The 15,856-nt window shown below is 45.3% G+C and overlaps 3 protein-coding genes across 5 annotated transcripts; 1 reads left to right on the forward strand and 2 right to left on the reverse strand.

Annotated features, from left to right (window-relative positions):
- Nucleotides 1-1,490: 1,490 nt before the first annotated feature.
- Nucleotides 1,491-4,481, reverse strand: LOC131571515 (killer cell lectin-like receptor subfamily G member 1). Of its 2 annotated transcripts, XM_058824260.1 has the most exons (6): nucleotides 4,394-4,463; nucleotides 3,629-3,727; nucleotides 3,179-3,319; nucleotides 2,585-2,739; nucleotides 2,251-2,360; nucleotides 1,491-1,837 (listed from the first exon to the last, which is right to left on the reverse strand). In XM_058824260.1, the coding sequence occupies exons 1-6, from the start codon at nucleotides 4,461-4,463 to the stop codon at nucleotides 1,669-1,671; spliced, it is 744 nt and encodes a 247-aa protein (XP_058680243.1). In that variant the 3' UTR covers nucleotides 1,491-1,668. The 2 variants fall into 2 exon arrangements, with proteins under 2 accessions (XP_058680243.1, XP_058680244.1); XM_058824261.1 differs by lacking the exon at nucleotides 3,629-3,727 and having other exon boundaries at nucleotides 4,394-4,481.
- A 2,448-nt stretch (nucleotides 4,482-6,929) lies between these two features.
- Nucleotides 6,930-9,922, forward strand: LOC131570990 (C-type lectin domain family 2 member E-like). The gene is made up of 5 exons (XM_058823473.1): nucleotides 6,930-6,987; nucleotides 7,915-8,013; nucleotides 8,706-8,878; nucleotides 9,219-9,325; nucleotides 9,709-9,922. Exons 1-5 carry the CDS (start codon nucleotides 6,930-6,932, stop codon nucleotides 9,920-9,922), a joined length of 651 nt encoding a protein of 216 aa, XP_058679456.1.
- Nucleotides 9,923-10,294: 372 nt separating this feature from the next.
- LOC131570989 (E3 ubiquitin-protein ligase TRIM7-like) lies at nucleotides 10,295-12,728 on the reverse strand. 2 transcript variants are annotated; one of them, XM_058823471.1, is made up of 3 exons: nucleotides 12,521-12,728; nucleotides 11,555-11,657; nucleotides 10,295-11,228 (listed from the first exon to the last, which is right to left on the reverse strand). In XM_058823471.1, the coding sequence occupies exons 1-3, from the start codon at nucleotides 12,584-12,586 to the stop codon at nucleotides 10,720-10,722; spliced, it is 678 nt and encodes a 225-aa protein (XP_058679454.1). In that variant the 5' UTR covers nucleotides 12,587-12,728; the 3' UTR covers nucleotides 10,295-10,719. The 2 variants fall into 2 exon arrangements, with proteins under 2 accessions (XP_058679454.1, XP_058679455.1); XM_058823472.1 differs by lacking the exon at nucleotides 12,521-12,728 and adding an exon at nucleotides 11,944-12,490.
- Between the last annotated feature and the right edge of the window lie 3,128 nt (nucleotides 12,729-15,856).

The following is a 15,856-nucleotide window of genomic DNA, read 5'->3' on the forward strand; positions in this document are numbered from 1 at the left end:
CTGTAGTACCCTTGATGTTTCATGTTGCCACTCTTGAAAATAGAGGTAACATTTTCTTTCCTCCACTCTTCAGGAATCTTTCCCAGTTGCCATGGCATTTTGAGGTAATAAAGAGTGAACTTGCAGTGGCATCATGCAGCTTCCCCAGCACTTGTGGGTCCAACTTCTTATGCTTTAGGAACTTATATATGTACTGTTTGTTTAAGCTCTCTTTAATCTATTTTTCCTTTTGTGGAGGGCCAGGCATGTTCCAAACTTTCCTCTGTCTTCTAGCGCTTGGGATTCCTCAAGGACAGTTTTACTAGAAAACATGGAGGCAAAGAAGTATTGAATATCCCAGACTTTTCCATGTTCTTTTTTATCAGCACCTCTACCCCATCCAGGAAGAGTTCATATTTTCCCTGGCTGTCCTTTTATTCCTTTTGCTATTTGCTACAACTACACATAGAACTCTCTTTTGTTACCCTTCATGTGCAGAAATGTTGCTAGATTCATCTCCAGGCTGGCCCTGGCTTTCCTGGTGCTATCACTACAGCTCTGTATCCCTCCTGCACAATCTGTCCCAGCTTTCACTGCGGTGTGTGTTTCCTTTTGAGTTCAGTTAGGAACAACATAGTCATTCCAGTCTCCAGCCGCCTTTCTTCTTCTACTTGTTGTGATGGCGCTTGTTGATCTTGTAGGAGGTGATTCTTGAATATCAACCAAATCTTCCCTTCCCTTCCCTTCCCTTCCCTTCCCTTCCCTTCCCTTCCCTTCCCTTCCCTTCCCTTCCCTTCCCTTCCCTTCCCTTCCCTTCCCTTCCCTTCCCTTCCCTTCCCTTCCCTTCCCTTCCCTTCCCTTCCCTTCCCTTCCCTTCCCTTCCCTTCCCTTCCCTTCCCTTCCCTTCCCTTCCCTTCCCTTCCCTTCCCTTCCCTTCCCTTCCCTTCCCTTCCCTCCAAATCCAGAGCTGAAGAAGTTTCCCTGCATCTTGCACACTTCTCTACCATTTGAAGGAGATCCAAAAAAGGGAGGGAATTTGGTAAAAACAACAAAACCAACCAAATAAAACCCCAGTCCACAATCAAAATAACCTAAAAAACAAACAAATAAACAAAAACAAAACAGAAAACCTTTCCAAAACAACAGCAACAAATAACCCTAAAACAATGACAAAAACAACAACAACAACAACAACAACAAAACAACTCAGAAGAAAAACAAACCCCTCCAGATCCTCAAAACTTGAGCAAAACCCAGCTGCCTGCATCTACCCAGTTACTTGCATCAATGTGCTGACACTCTCAGCTGTGCTTGGAGAGATGCATACAGGCAATATCTGTCACTCATAAAAGCTCTTTTGAGTTGAAATTTGCAATGTTTATATATGAACTTTGCATGATGTGCCACTCGTGCTCTTGCCTGTGTTATTTCAATAAATTGAAGCAAACCAGTTTGATAAGCTTTTATTAATGCCACAGCCCTATCAACACTGTGCCCAAAGCACAGGCCTTTCTGATCCTCCAGCTCAGGGGTTCATCTGTGCCCCCAAAACTGGTCTTGATCCTCATGGTAAGAGGATTTGCAAACCCTGAAATCTGCTGCAAAGCTGTAATGTGAGGATGGGGCTATTTCACCCCAAATATTGGCAGCAAGTGTCCTGTGGGGTGGGCATTTTGGGGTGCATGTTTGTCAGATGGAGGCATCGCTTTTCTCTCCATCTTCTGCTGTCACAGAGCAGAGAAGGAAAGGCTTTTTTTTGCAAACCCACTTGTGTTTAGCATCACATCTTTTAACCTCAAAGTCCTTGGCTCTCAGTGTCCCACACCCTTCATCCATCTCGAGCATAGAGGTGCCAAGCCTGTAAAACAAAAATTGTGTTGCTGAAGAGGAGGAAACTCTCCAAATCTTGCAGAAAAGGAGATGTGGGGTGGGGTTGTTCTGCCCTTTTCCTGCACTGTCTCACTGTGCATGCATAATTTCTTGCTGGAGGATGACCAGATTTGAGGAGAGTTGCTGTACCTGCAGTAAGATCTATGAGGACCACGTGTGGAGCATGAAAAGCTCCACACATTTTTGCATGGGTTTGGTGGGAGCTGTGGGGTTACTGTGCTCCGGTACAGTTCCCCAACCTTTGTTCTACAGAACTTTGCTGGGGGGAATATGAGACTCTTGCAGAAACTCCAACATCTTGGAGAGATGGGTCAGAGCATGAATTGGGTCTGGAATGGAGCAAAGCTGCTGTTTACACCAGCAGACTGTGGATATACTCACATTTTGTGGTTGAAAGTTGTGTTGTCTACCCATCTCCACACCTTCTGATGTGACCTTAATCCAATCCACACTGGTGGTGGGCTCTTGCCTGTAACAGTCTTGATGTGCTCCTGGAAAATAGAAATGACCAGTTGCTCCCAAAATCTCCCTCTGGAGGGTTTCATGGCAATCAAATTCACAGAGTAAATCTGACTCTCAAATTCATGAGACATGAATTTCCCCTATACTTTGAATGCTTCTCCAAACCCTCCTGTTGATAGGCACTTTTTTCTTCCCTGCCCACCTAAAAATCAGGACTTTTGTGTCCTTTTTAAGCCTTCTTCTCCCTATTTACCTTTTCTTTCTTGTCCTGGAGCACCACCAACTGGGAGTCCTGGTTCTCACAGCTTTTCATGCCTTGAGTCCAGTTTCCCAGTTCCTCAGAAAGCCAGTAGCATCTTTCCCCGTGAAGCTGCCAGTCCTGGGGACACAGCTTGCAGCCAGCATAAGCTGAAGGGGAGAAAAAGCCATGAGACACTCTGAAAGGCTTTCAGGTTCTTCCCCAGCCACCAGCTGAAGGTACTGAAGGTACCCCATCCCACACCCCAGCTCTTTCCCCATTGCTGGGTTTTTCACATCGATGTGGTTTTACCAGCCACTGGAGAGAAGGAAGGTTACTGAGGCTGGGTGACCACAAGGACATTATTGGCCAGTGGAGGTGGAGGAAGAGTGGCAAGGAACCTCCTCCCTAGGGCTGATGCTGCTCCTCCATGGAGGAGGGATCAGCACAAATTGCATGGAAAAGAGGATTCTTCCTTGCAAGACTCCTCTTTGCCAAATAACTCTTGTGGTCTCACAACCCCAAGGGTCTCTCTTCTTGCAGTAGAAGATCCCCACAAAGGTCTCACCTGAACATCTCCCAGAAGAGTCAGATTGACAGGGGGATTACCTGTGGGGTTGTCCCCTTGGGGCTTGCAGAAATACCGCACCAGGGGTGAAAACATGCACTGCTCCACTTGGTTCCTTCCCTGGATCCCACTGCCTAGCTGTGGAGCGCTTCTCACCACTGGCTGTGGGGACCCCTGAAAAACTTGGAGCAGTAATCCGGGGTGAGAAGCTGCAGCCATTTGAGGATAAAAACCACAAACCCCACCAAACTGGGTTTCATTTTCTTATACAGTTGCTTAAGCCAGCCTGAAAAACATGGCTTGTATTCTTCACTCTTCTTTGATAGCTATGGGTATAATCCAGGTTTACTCAGAATGGGCTTATTCTTGATGTCGCATCTCTACAGGACAACCTTGTCCCCTCCAAAGACTTAAATGTTGAAATAAACCCCAATTTCCCCTCCCTGGCTGCTCACTGGAGTGTGAGGTGTAGATAAGAGCTGGTTACTCACCCCATACACTCAGCACCACCACCAGGACCAGCAGGATGAGTTGCCCCAGCCCCCCAGCTATGAGAAGGAGCCTGTGCCACCATGGACAGAAGGCAGGTGCTGAAAGAGGCCACATTTGCTTTAAAAAATGAAAGATGAAAATACTGGGGGTTTAGAGGAAAAAGAAAGCCCCTCTCTCAAGCTGGTGAGCTTGAGCAGAAGTTTACAGCTTCTTTGCTTCCTCCAAAGAAGTAAATCACCACTGATGTGGTCTAGGGTGAGGGTGGCTTCTCAGGTGGAGGAGGGTCTGCAGGAGCCTCAGGAGCATCCTTGGGCACCCAATGATGGATCTTGGGGGATGGGAAACCATTCTGAAATTGGCTTAATTTAAAGCTCCTGCTAGAGCTGGGAGTTGGTGAGACAAACGTCACTCCAGCTCTCATTTCCACCAGGATTCCAGACAGGATCTCAGCAGCTTTCCTTCCCATCCAGGTGTGTTGGCTCATGTTAGGTTTCTTGGCATGCATTTTGCCCACCAGGTGAAGAGTCTCAGAAGCAAAATGGCTTCCAGATATCTGTCACGCTCTCCCATCCCTTCCTTTCTCTTATTCTCCTCTTTTCAAGCCAGGATGCTACCTTAGAAGACATTTCACCCACAACAATGTTCTCCATGATCTTGGAAACCTTAACATGGAGATGAAGCAAGCAAGCAAACCTAAAAGTAAACAAATCCAAAAAACTTCCCAAAATTTGAAACAAGCATTTTCTCCCCAAAATAGCACTTACCATGATGCTTCTCAGCAGAAGAACTGTCCCCAGGATGCCTTAAATCAGCATAAACAATTTCCCCAGCCATGGTTGCGCAGAAGGTCCCAGAAGCAGCCCAAAAGTGACACTGTCCTTGGACAACCCCTTGCCTTGTGAACTACGCCCTCACAGCTGCATCTGCTCCAGGAAATGGTATTGGCCGGGGCTTTTATCTGCTTTTCAGTTTGTATATATGAACATATATATATGTGTGTGTGTGTGTGTGTGTGTGTATTCTACACCCTTCCCTTGTAAATGGAACTTGGTGAAGAGAGAATGGGTGTCCTGCAGCCAGGAAGAGGCGGCACACCTGGAGGTGTAGAAACATCTGTGGGTTTGGTGGCTGTGTTAAACATCTATAAAAGCAGAATTAATAAATAATCATTTCAAAAAGCCTTTAAATAAGGTTTTTGACTGTGAGGAGGTAGATCAGTGTGACCACAGGCAGGTGGGGAAGAGACAGGTGACATTTGGTGTTTCTTCCTCAGAATGTGGGCTGGGAGTGACTTGAAATGCCTTTTGCTCCATGTGACTTATTCTGCTGGTTTTGACATAATATTTGGTCTCTGTTTTATCCTGGGGCAAAGAGATCCAATGTGGTCAAGGGTTGCCCAGCTCCTGCCCAGGATGAGGTAAGAATTTGGATTTCCATCTGGCTGCCTGCTGCTAATGAATTTTATTTTGTTACTTTATTTTATTTTGACTTTTTCACCTGCAAGCCCATCTTCCCACTCCTGATGTGTCCTTTTACACCATCTAGACCTATGTTTCCTCCAGGTTTGGGATTCTTTGACTACTGCATGGAACCACCAACAATTTCCAGCCTACAGTAACCTTTCCCCCTCCCTTTTCTTAGGGTTTTTTGGTGTTAAGCCCAGGTTTTAGTCAGTGCCACAGTATCCCAAAGCAACACCTTTTTACAGAGGCAAAAATTACGTTTTTTTCCTCAAACACCCCCCCAAAAAAAAGCAAGCAAAATGCAGAAATTTTCCATGAGTAGCTACCACCACACAGAAATAGGGTAAATAAGAAGATAAACCCAAAGGCCTCAGTAAGAAAAGCACTGTGTTATTTTATTTTGAAATAATTTTAGAATTTTTAGTTAAAGTAAAATAAATAGTTTAATTTTAAATTTGTGTTTATGTACTTTTTATTTTTTATTTTTTTATTGTCTCATGATTATTTTTAGTTTCTTTTCCCCCCTCAGCCTTTTCTTTGTCACAGAAAGTTTTTGTGGTGAGCTGCTATCAGCCAGCCTTCCTGCCCTCTGCAAAGGCAGCTGCTCCAGTGGTGTGTGACCAGCGATTACAAAAATCCCCTAAAAATACAAAATAAATTAGGTTTTAGGGTAAAACCTGCAGCTGGGTAGCTTAATTGCAAAAACACTTATTTTTTTATAATTTTACAGTAAAAAACCTTATAAAATGTGCTGAAGGGAACTGTACTTCTCCCTTGTAGAATCCCTGAACGCTGTTCTGGGGTGCCCTGACATCCTGGAACAGAGTGATGTCCAGCAGTGTTTCCTCCAACTGCACACTAAAGAAAGCATTTTTGGACTGTCCATCTCCCTAGCTGAGAGTAAATTCCGGAAATGCTGGGAAAGAGGGTGAAGTGTTGCTGGGTGGAGCTGGAGGGGAACCCCTGGTTCCGTGGGTGGGCAGGTGGCCCCTTCTTCGTTGCCCTCGAGGAGGCACAGGAAAATCCCTAAGAGTACAATAAAATAACCCCAAACAACATTCTTTTTAAAATACTGAGTTTCTCTTCACAAGAGCAGGTTGTGCCTCAGCACTGGGCTTGTTCCCACAGAGCAGACACAGGTAACAGGGTTTGGGATGGCTTGGGGGCTGAGGGGAGGTGGTCTTAAATTTTGACTGGAAGAGAGAATTTCAATTGCAGGGAGAAGTTTTTAATTGCAGGAGAAAATTTAAATGAGGGGATATTAAATAAGGGAAGATTATTTTAAATGGGGGGAGAAAACTTTAATTTAGTAGAGAAAACCTTAATTTTGGAGAGAAAATATTAACTGAAAAGAAGATATTAATTGAGGGGAGAAGGCATTAATTGGGGGAAAACCTTAAATGGGGAGAAAAGTTTACAGGGAGGAAAATTTAATTACAGCAGAAAATTTTAACTGCAGGGAGAAAATGTTACCTGAGGAAACTTTAATTTTAATTTTTAAGATTTTAATAGGTGGGGAAAACTAATTTGGGATGAAAGTGTAATTGCAGGGAGAAAACTTGACATAGAGGGAGAAAATTTTAACTGAGGGAAGAAAAGTATAATTAACCAGATAAAACTAACTGGGGGGGAGAGGAAATTTTAATTGCAGGGACAAAATTTTAAATGTGCAGGAAAACTTCAGGGGGGGGAGAAAAGTTTAAATATGGAACAGGGATAAAATTTTAAATTGTGAGAAAATTTGAATTGAGCATGGAGAGCCTTTGTGACACCTCTGATAGATGAAACTTTGCTTGGCAGGTGAGGCAAGAGCACCTGTAGAGGTGGAACCCCAAAAATGGAGGAAATAAGAGTTTATTCCGGATTTTTGGGCATGGAAAGGAACAAGCGGGCAGGTAACTGTAGGGCAGTGAACTGTAGAATCATTGGGTTTGGGTTTTATTTTGATACTTCTGTAATTTGAGGATCAAACCCAGCTGAAGTAAGGTTGTAGGGGGGAAAATCTTTTTCTGGCACTTCCCTTGAGGGAAAATTTTTGCACTCAGCAGAAAGAATTTTTGCTCTAAACAGACCAATTTCAGACATGATGGGTTATTCAGATTTAGCATTAAACTTTCCTGAGGCTCTTGAGTAACTGATTCTTTAGGCATATTTTTTTACCCACAAATATTCCATTTTTTGGTTGATTTTTCATTTGTTGATTTTAAATTTTTTAATATAACTTTTTTTTTTTAAATATTTGGCTTCTGACTTACTTTCTAATATTTTTTCCAGGAAGAAGAGGTGAGAGGAGGGTTTTTCCCATAACATTTGGTTCATATGATGGAAACAAAAAGGGAAAATCTTAAACAAAAAATGGGGAAGTTGTACTAGATGAAAACACTAAGATTTTTGTATAAAACCTCTAGGAAAGAGAATTTTCTTTGCTCATGGTGAAGGGAAAGTGCATATTCTGGATCACAAGACACGGAAATGGAGGCACCATGACCCAAAGTGTGTTAGTTTAGGTGGAGAAAAAAAACACCACTGAATTTTAATAATGAGGTAAATCCCAGAAATTAAATCAGATTTTTAATTGTGGTACATTTCATGAGTTTGCATCTGGAGCTGGGGAGGAAACTGTTCCCCAAAGAGCTCCCATAAATTAAAAAATAGCTACTTTTGTTCCACATGAAGAAGAATATTTGGTGTTTCTCACACAAAATGACCCCAAGTCCGGTGCCATTGGCACAAGACCAACCCTTGACACTCCTGGCATGGCCTGTGGCGTGCTGCTGCCCTGGGAGCCCTTGCAGAGGCACTGAAGGTCTGTTCTCCTGCAGGTCACAGCATGGAGATGAAGCCAGAGGCACGTGTCGCCTGCCAGGTGATGCTGGCAGTGCTTTTCACAGCTCTGCTCATCACAGCCATCGCTTTTGCAGGTGAATGTCGAAGTTTTAGTCTCACAGGTAATGTCTCTGAGATATTTTGGCTTGTTGAATTTGTGACAGATTTATTTCCATGTTCCTGCGGAAGACAAAGCCCACCCAAGCTGCTGTAGTCTCTGAGAGAGAGAAGGACATTTCAGAGCAGTCTTTCTACAGAAGAACAAACCCATCCCCATGGTGTGGGAACTGATGTCATCAAGAAACCCTTAGAAAATCAACAGGAAGAGCCATTTCAGGAGTACAGTCACACAGAAGTATTCTTTTCAGAGAAGAAGGGGCCTGGAGATGTTGGCATGAGTCCCACCAAGTCAAGAAGTGTGCAGGAATAAGAGGACATTTGCCCTGTCTTTTTCACTACTTTTGCATTAATGACAGAGAGCAACACCCAAGGGCATGTTTAGCGATAGAACTACTCTGAAACTCCTCTTTAAAATGTGTTTTTTTGAAGTCTACCACCCTATTTCCTTCTCTGAACGTGCAGCACCTGTATTTCTTATCCAACATCACAAGCTGGGCCATGATGAGCTTATTTTCTCACAGGATCTCTCCTGGTATCTTAATTTTTCTCTTCTACAGTTGAGACAGGTGAAGACTTTTGGAAGCCAAGGGGTGGAGGATGATCTCTCCACCCCAGAGAGACAAGGGGAAGATGCTGCTCGTTAACGTTGTTCTATTCTTAATGACAGTGCAAGCTTTTCAGCCTCATGCCCAGCCCTGCTTTCAGTGCCCCTTTGACTGGATCAGGTACCGAGGAAAATGCTACTATTTTTCTGAGGTTGAAGGGAACTGGACATACAGCCAGGACAACTGCTCAGCACTTGGTGCTTCCTTGGCTATGCTGGACAGCACGGAGGACTTGGTAAGGAGACATGAGAACTTGCTTGGCATGGGGGGGAAAAACCAAAAGCACTGTATTTGAAACCTTTTGGTTTCTGTGACTGCTCTTCCAGGGTCTTTTTTGAAGATCTGGGGTGAGAATTTGGGGAAAATTTGAGAATATGTCATCATGGGTCTCTTCAAATTCCTCACCAAAGCCAACTGCTGCAAGGACTGTAGGGATAAACTCCTGTTTCTAGATGACATTTTCTGGTAGCAGATTGAAATGTTCAAGCCCCAAAGAAGCCCTAAAGCAGCATAGGCAACTGGTAAAATGGAGGGCTTTGGTTGGAAGAAGGTAAAAATCTTTCCCTCTCTTTCAGAGCTTTGTGATGAGGTACAAAGGCATCTCAGAGCATTGGATTGGCCTTTTGCGGGAGGATGAGGAGCAGCCATGGATGTGGGTGAATCGCTCACCTCTATCTCACCTGTGAGTCCATGTTTTTCATTATTAAGGTGTTGGTTGGTGTTTCCTCTGCCACAAAATGTGCATTTCTTCTTGTACTTGAGGTAGCAATGGGACAATATTTGGTAAGGGCAACATTGCATCTGGAACTGGTCTTTGTTTTCCCCTTTGACCTAAAAGATGGGAGTGATGCATTTGGTGAGAAAATCCTAAGTTTGGATTTTTTATTTTAAGTTTGTTTCTCTCTTGCAAAGCTTTGGGTTTCATATTAGAAATAGATCAGTGTGAGTATTTTGGCATGCTGGTGCCCATGAGGATGCCTGAGAACTGAAGGGGAGCCTATATGTTACTTTTCTCCTTTTTCCTGCTGCTCCATCTGAAATGGGTTATGTCCTCTGTACTTCCAGGTTTCGGATCCATGGTAGTGGGCTCTGTGCTTACCTGGATGACAATGGGCTCAGCTCCTCCCACTGCAGCACTGAGAGGAGCTGGATTTGTAATAAACATGAGCTGCAGAGCTCAGGCAAGGGCAACAGGATGAGACGGCCTCCAAACCTCTGTGTCAGCTCCTTGGGCGCTGCAGGGAGGCCTTCTCACTCCCAGATATCTGGTGCACCATAGGGACATGAAAGAAAATCTCAAGAAGACTTTGGAATCCCTGGGCAAGGGGTTATTGATGTTTCCAGAGGCCAACAAAGTGTTTCTGGGACAAGGCAGACTTTGGGGATCCACATGAAATAGTTCTGAGGGAGTGGGGTGGGGTGGGGTGGCAGGGCAGCTCTGGGGGCTCTTTTTGGGTTTGGGGCAACTTGGTGATGGCCTGAATACAGATTTCTTAGAGAAAAAGAAATTTATTCTATCTGGAGCATATTTACATGCTAAGTACTTGGAAATAAGTCTCAAGCATAGGGAACAGCAGAGGAAAAGAGTGGGGGCAGTGGATGTGAGCACATCCTTGTGATAACAAGGGGATTTAAATGATATAAAACAATATTAAATTATAAGTTTTAATATGAGGAATAGCTGCTGGTATTAATACAAAGTCTGCAAAAATCAAGATTTTTAATTTGTGCTGGAAGCCCAGCCAATCATAGGCACTGAGGTCAGCAAAAGGAACCTTCCAGAGGAAGCTGTATTTGGGAGAAAAAAAATGAAGATTTTAGCTCAAAACAAGCTCAGGGAAGTCCAGCTCCTTTTAACAAGCTTTGCATGAATTTAGCAACTTGAGATGAGCCGTACTGAGGTCAGACCCAATATCTCCATGGCACAACCCAAAACAGAGACATCTAAGATGAAGGAATGACCATGAACTGAGTTAGAAATTACTTCAAGACTTGGAAAATTAGAGTTGAGGAGCATCAACCAGCATTTCCAACCACTGTGATGCAACCAGCTTTTGGGAGGATCCTTTCAGGGCATCAGCCCTTGGGGGACAGTTTAATGGTTGAGAGGAGCACACAAAAGTAGGGGAAGACCCTCTCCCCACTGAAGGAGGCAGGAAAAGTGAAGATGCGTTGGCGGCTGCTGACAGCGTAGAAAGAGACCTGTCCCACCTCATAATCCAGGTAGACCCCAATCTCCCCATTGAAGAGTGGAACAGAGGTGTGGGAGGGAGCTGTGAGGGCAACACAGAGCTCATCATACTTCTGCAAGCCCCAAATTTCAGTGTTGGGCTTGAAGAGGACCCGGCCTTTCCTCTGAACTGACTCACGGGCCACCCCCACGGCCCAGAAGCGCCCATTGGCCTCCACCTCCCAGTAGTGGCGGCCCGAGGTGAAGCCCTTGCTGCCCAGCATGCACGGGTCTGTGTCGAACCGGCCTGGACCCTCAGGCCTCTGGCATCGAGGTCTGCCCCAGGTGGCTTCCTTGAGGTCCTCAGAGAGGATCACCTCTGGGCCCACTGTGGCTGGATCCAGGGTTACGTCCACTGAAAAGCAAAACAGAGAATGGATCAGAAGCCAAATTTAAGCCCAGAGAAAATGCACCCCCAAAATGCCTTCACTGGTGACTTTTCAAAGAGAAAGGGAGAGGAAAGGTGAGGCTGCAGATATAAGTGTGAAGAGGTGGAAGTAGGAGATGGAGGATATATATCCAGTTGAGGCTGGAGATGGAAGAACAAAGAGATGGAGGTTCGAGACAGAGGCCCTAGGGAGACAGAAGGTGGAGCTGGAGAATCTCCAACCCCATTGAACATCTCAGCCCAGAAAACACAAGGAATAGGTACTTTGCTCCTTTTGAGCTGCCTCTGATTACCTTCAAACTGTTTGGCGGTATGGTAGTCCAGGGCAAGGTCCCATGTGCATGGCCGTGGTTTGAGGAAGAAAGCCATTGCACCCTCAGAGTCCTCTCTTCCTGACTGGAGGCACAGAACAAGGAAAGAAAGGATAAAATCCAATTATCATCCTTCATTGCTATCTCAGCTTCTGCCCCTTTCTATGTAAAAAAATGTGTTTAACCACTACATTTAATCAAACTACTTCAAGAAAATAGCATTATTTTTCTTCAACAGTTGCAACATAGCTTGGTTCATTTATGGGAAGACCCTTGGAGATGGGTTAAATCAATTCATTCCCTAATGACTATGAAAGGAACAAGAGTAGCACATTAGAATGAACCCATCTCCATTGTAGATATTATTATACCCCCAAATCCTTGAGCTGGCTGAAGGCTGAATCTGTCCATCTTAAATCTGTTTCTGCCTCCACCATTCACCAGTCAAATCTGACAAAGTTATTTGAGTGAGGAAAGTCCCTAAAATTGAGATAAGCCACATTCATCTCTCATATCCAGAGAAATCTTGTGAGAGGGGAAGTTTGTTATTGATCTTGGAGAAAATGTGTATGGGGGAGATAAGAGCTGGCACCAAATGGCTTCAAATTCTTCCTCTGGAAGTCAGTGTGGGATTTTGCACGCAAACAAGGGATTGCCCATGCTAAAGGGCCCTGGCATGAGTAATAAAGCCCCAAAATGATTGAATAAACCATGCTGTGAGAGTTGAAAACAAACAGGTTGCTTCTTTTCCCTGTGTTTTCATCTGCAAATCTGCAGATAAGGGGATTAAAGCAGCAGGGTAATGAGTAAAAGTGAGAAAAAGGTGAGAAAATCACCCAAATGGAGATAAAATCAGGAGCCATGCTGTTTCTCACCCAAATTCCCTGGCTGGATTGTTACAGGTAGAAGAGAAGTAAATAATCATCATGACCCTCCATTGCAAAATACCTTTAAATCCAAAACAAAGATCTTGAGACAAAAGCAAGGGTAAATCCCTTCCCTTCTTGAGTTCATGGGATGGGGAGGGGGCTCAAAATCCCCTTTCTCCCCCCTCCCCAGACATCAGGGTGATGTAACCCCCCTATCCGCACTGGGATTTTCCCTCTTACTCAAACCTTCTTGGTATTTTCCTTGCTGTCCTGGTGCTGTATGTGCGTTCCTCCAGATGGTTTTCTTCTACTGGCTGCTTCTCCACTGCGTTTTTCTTGGGATTTTTTTCTTCCTCTCTCTGGCACAGGCTCAGCCAAAGCTCAGTCCTGTCTCAGCCTCTGCCAGCTTTTATCAGCCAAGAAGGGAGGAGCCCTCCAATCTCGTGCCTGCAGATGGGGCCATGACGTGTTTGGACACCTGCACCATCTGATTGCCCCTTTTTCCCCCATATCAGGGCCATTTATTTTCTCAACACAGGCACTGGGGAGGAAAGGGAGGAAAATTAAAGCACTGCAAAAAACCCCATTATTGCATGGCACCACAAAGGAAAAATCGGTTAAATTTTGCCTCCCTAGTTCCCCAAACCTGACTCTGGCCCCTTACACATGATGGAGGTGAACAAGGCAAAGTTTGGAGTAGCTTCGAGGTGAGGAATGTGACAGCAATGCCTGGAAATAAGACAAACTTGTTTAAAATTTGTTTAAAGACTACTTGTGGGTGATGACGTTTGCTTTTCCAGCTGGGGCAGCTTGTGAACTGAGCACAGGAACAATCAGGGGCGGTTCAAGGGCAGGCAGCTTCACCCCGTGCCATGGCCAACCCCCAGCACTCCTTTCTCCTCGCCAGGAGGGCAGCATGGCCACAGCAGCCACACAAAACCCCTGTGCTGACACTGGCCAGAACTTCATCTCTTGGTGCTGAAGAGACAAAAACCCCTCAGGAGGCAATGAGTGAGACACCACAGGCTGTGGTCATGAAGACTTTTGGAGGACTAGATGAGATCTCTGAGGTGAGATCACCTTCCTGTGACCCATCAGTCCTTCCCCCTCTCTCTCCCCGTGGAAAAAAGGGGCAAAGTGAAAATATTTTAATTTCTTCTTGGGAAAGCAAAGCTCTAGTGCCTGCTCCTAGCTGTGGAAGAAACACAAAATGAGTTGATCCCTGCTTTCCAGGGAAGGCAATGAGGGGGCTTTTTTAGGGGGATTATTTGCTTTCCTCCCCTGAATAATGTAAGATTTTGAAGTTAGGATTATAGAAACAAGCTGATTGTTTCACTTGTAAGTTGTTTTGTTGTTTTTGTTGTTTTTGGGTTTTTTGGTTGGTTTTGGTTTGGTTTTTTTTGTTTTGTTTTGGTTTGGTTTGGTTTGGTTTTTGTGTGTGTGTGTGTGTGTGTGTGTATTCAGGAGAAAATGCAGTCTCATGTGCAATCCTTAAGGAAGGTGTTGGCAGAATTTCTGGACCGGAGAGAGAGTGAAGAGACACCAGGACTACCTGATACAGGTTCTACGGCAGTCTGAATGAGCCTTTGGGTATTTATTTTTCCCCAAGCCCCTCTTGAAGAAACGGGTGGGATCATATCCAAGAGGCATCCTGGCACCCTGTAAAGCCCTACATCCAGTTGGAGTGGTTGGCGCAGATCCTGGGCAGGTTTGGCAAACACCACCTCCATGTGCAGCTGCTTATTATCCACACTTTAAATCAATGTAATGGTGCTGCTCATTGTCATCCCAGACTGAGTCACAAAGGGACATGTGTTAACATGGAATTAACACTCCCCCCTGCTTCTCAGGACCTGGATTGGTTTTGGACAGAATATAGAGAGGAATGGCAAAAAGGGAGGCAAAAGGAGAATCATGGGGTTGTGGTGGTTTGACTGAAAAATGGGAATTCTAGAATGCTGTAGTCAAACCAATGGGTGCTCAGATTTTAATATTGGCACCTGGTGTGGCCATTGGGACATTTGGACATGCCTCTGAGAACACAGGGGTTAAAAAGCAGAGCTGCTGCTCCGAGAGGCTCCAGAGGCAAAGAGGTCGGATCTCCCTGCCTTGTTCAGCTGCTGCTGCTGGGCGGGTGAGGGGCAGCCATGTGGTAGGCCTGGGGCTGGACAGAGATGGGGGGTGAGGAGGCCCTTGAGGATGGAAGGGTGGAGGAGCCCCAGGAGGCATCGGGCAGCCATTCCGCCCACCCCTCACCCCATGGGAGAGAGAGGGAGAGCCGGCGTCTGAATTTGATATCAGCCGGCGAGCAGGAGAAGGCGGAGTGCAGCGAGAAAGTGCCCGGCAGGGCATCGTGGTAGTTCCAAAGCTCTGGGACAGGCAGAGACTGAAATATTTAACCCTTTTCTTGCATGATAGAAATCTTGCAAATGCTGATCCTCCTGGAGCTGAATGAGAAGAGAGATAAGAGATGAGATAAGAGGGGATGGGCCACTAGGGAAGTGGAGAAGACTTTTGAGTGGGGGAAGAGATGACAGAGTGGCCTTTTGGCTGGACTTTTCTTGTGTGGCCATAGACTGAACCATTTTTTTTCCCTGTGACACAGAGACTGCATTTAGGGGGAGGCGATGGCTCAGAGCCAAGGGAGTGCAGTGATGTTATGTGTAAGAGTGAACGAACAGAGACAACAGGTGAGGAGCGTGGTTGGTTCTCTCACTTCAGTGGAAGAGAAGATCTCTGTTTTTGAGACCCCTCAGCCCCAGGGGGTGAAATTTGGGGGGGACAGGTGTCCCAAAAGTGAGAGACTGAGCTCTTTGTTAGAACTGGGCAAAGCATCCTTAAAGGGGAACCCTAGAAGCAGCTCTGGTCCATGTGCAGTGGTGAGAGCACTGAGCATGAAAGGAAGATGTCACCACGACAAAGGCTTTTCCGAGCGGTGTCACCTGTGACAGGAAACACAAAAGGTCTCAATGGTGTTTCTGGGGGAATCCTATGGCACAAGAAGGACTCCTTACTCTTGATAAACTGAAGATTGGGTATTCTAAAGGGTGGTGCTGGACTGAGAGTTGGTGATTTGGGAGATGTATTGTACTGGGAAATTTGGTGGGGGGAGGAGGAAAATGCTTTTGTAAGGTTTTTATTTTCCTTGTGTTTTTTTTTTTTTTTTTTTTTTCTGTCCTTGTAGTTTAGTTATTTTCTTGTAGTTTAGCTAATAAAGTTTTCTTTATTTCTAAGTAGGAGCCTGCTTTGCTTATTCCTGGTCACATCTCACAGCAGACACCAGGGAGAGGGTATTCTCATAAGGGCACTGGCATTGTGCCAGTGCCAAACCATATCAGGGTGAAGTACGTAATCAGTCGCTAATTAGCTGCATCCCCAGCCCTACCCCAGTGTTACAGCCCCCCCTGGCTACAGC

This window comes from Ammospiza caudacuta, chromosome Z (genome assembly GCF_027887145.1).
Source record: "Ammospiza caudacuta isolate bAmmCau1 chromosome Z, bAmmCau1.pri, whole genome shotgun sequence".
Taxonomy (NCBI): Eukaryota; Metazoa; Chordata; class Aves; order Passeriformes; family Passerellidae; genus Ammospiza; species Ammospiza caudacuta.

Excerpts from the sequence above, each read along its gene's own strand:
- LOC131570989 (XM_058823471.1), bottom strand. The coding sequence starts at position 12,586 with ATGAACTCAAGAAGGGAAGGGATTTACCCTTGCTTTTGTCTCAAGATC. Across the intron at positions 11,658-12,520 it reads TCTTTGTTTTGGATTTAAAG|TCAGGAAGAGAGGACTCTGA; the intron begins GTATTTTGCAAT and ends CTGTGCCTCCAG. Across the intron at positions 11,229-11,554 it reads TACCGCCAAACAGTTTGAAG|TGGACGTAACCCTGGATCCA; the intron begins GTAATCAGAGGC and ends TTTGCTTTTCAG.
- LOC131570990 (XM_058823473.1), top strand. The coding sequence starts at position 6,930 with ATGGAGGAAATAAGAGTTTATTCCGGATTTTTGGGCATGGAAAGGAAC. Across the intron at positions 6,988-7,914 it reads GGAAAGGAACAAGCGGGCAG|GTCACAGCATGGAGATGAAG; the intron begins GTAACTGTAGGG and ends GTTCTCCTGCAG. Across the intron at positions 8,014-8,705 it reads CACAGCCATCGCTTTTGCAG|TGCAAGCTTTTCAGCCTCAT; the intron begins GTGAATGTCGAA and ends TCTTAATGACAG.
- LOC131571515 (XM_058824260.1), bottom strand. The coding sequence starts at position 4,463 with ATGGCTGGGGAAATTGTTTATGCTGATTTAAGGCATCCTGGGGACAGT. Across the intron at positions 3,320-3,628 it reads GGTGGTGCTGAGTGTATGGG|TTTTTCAGGGGTCCCCACAG; the intron begins GTGAGTAACCAG and ends TACTGCTCCAAG. Across the intron at positions 2,740-3,178 it reads CCAAGGGGACAACCCCACAG|CTTATGCTGGCTGCAAGCTG; the intron begins GTAATCCCCCTG and ends TCTCCCCTTCAG.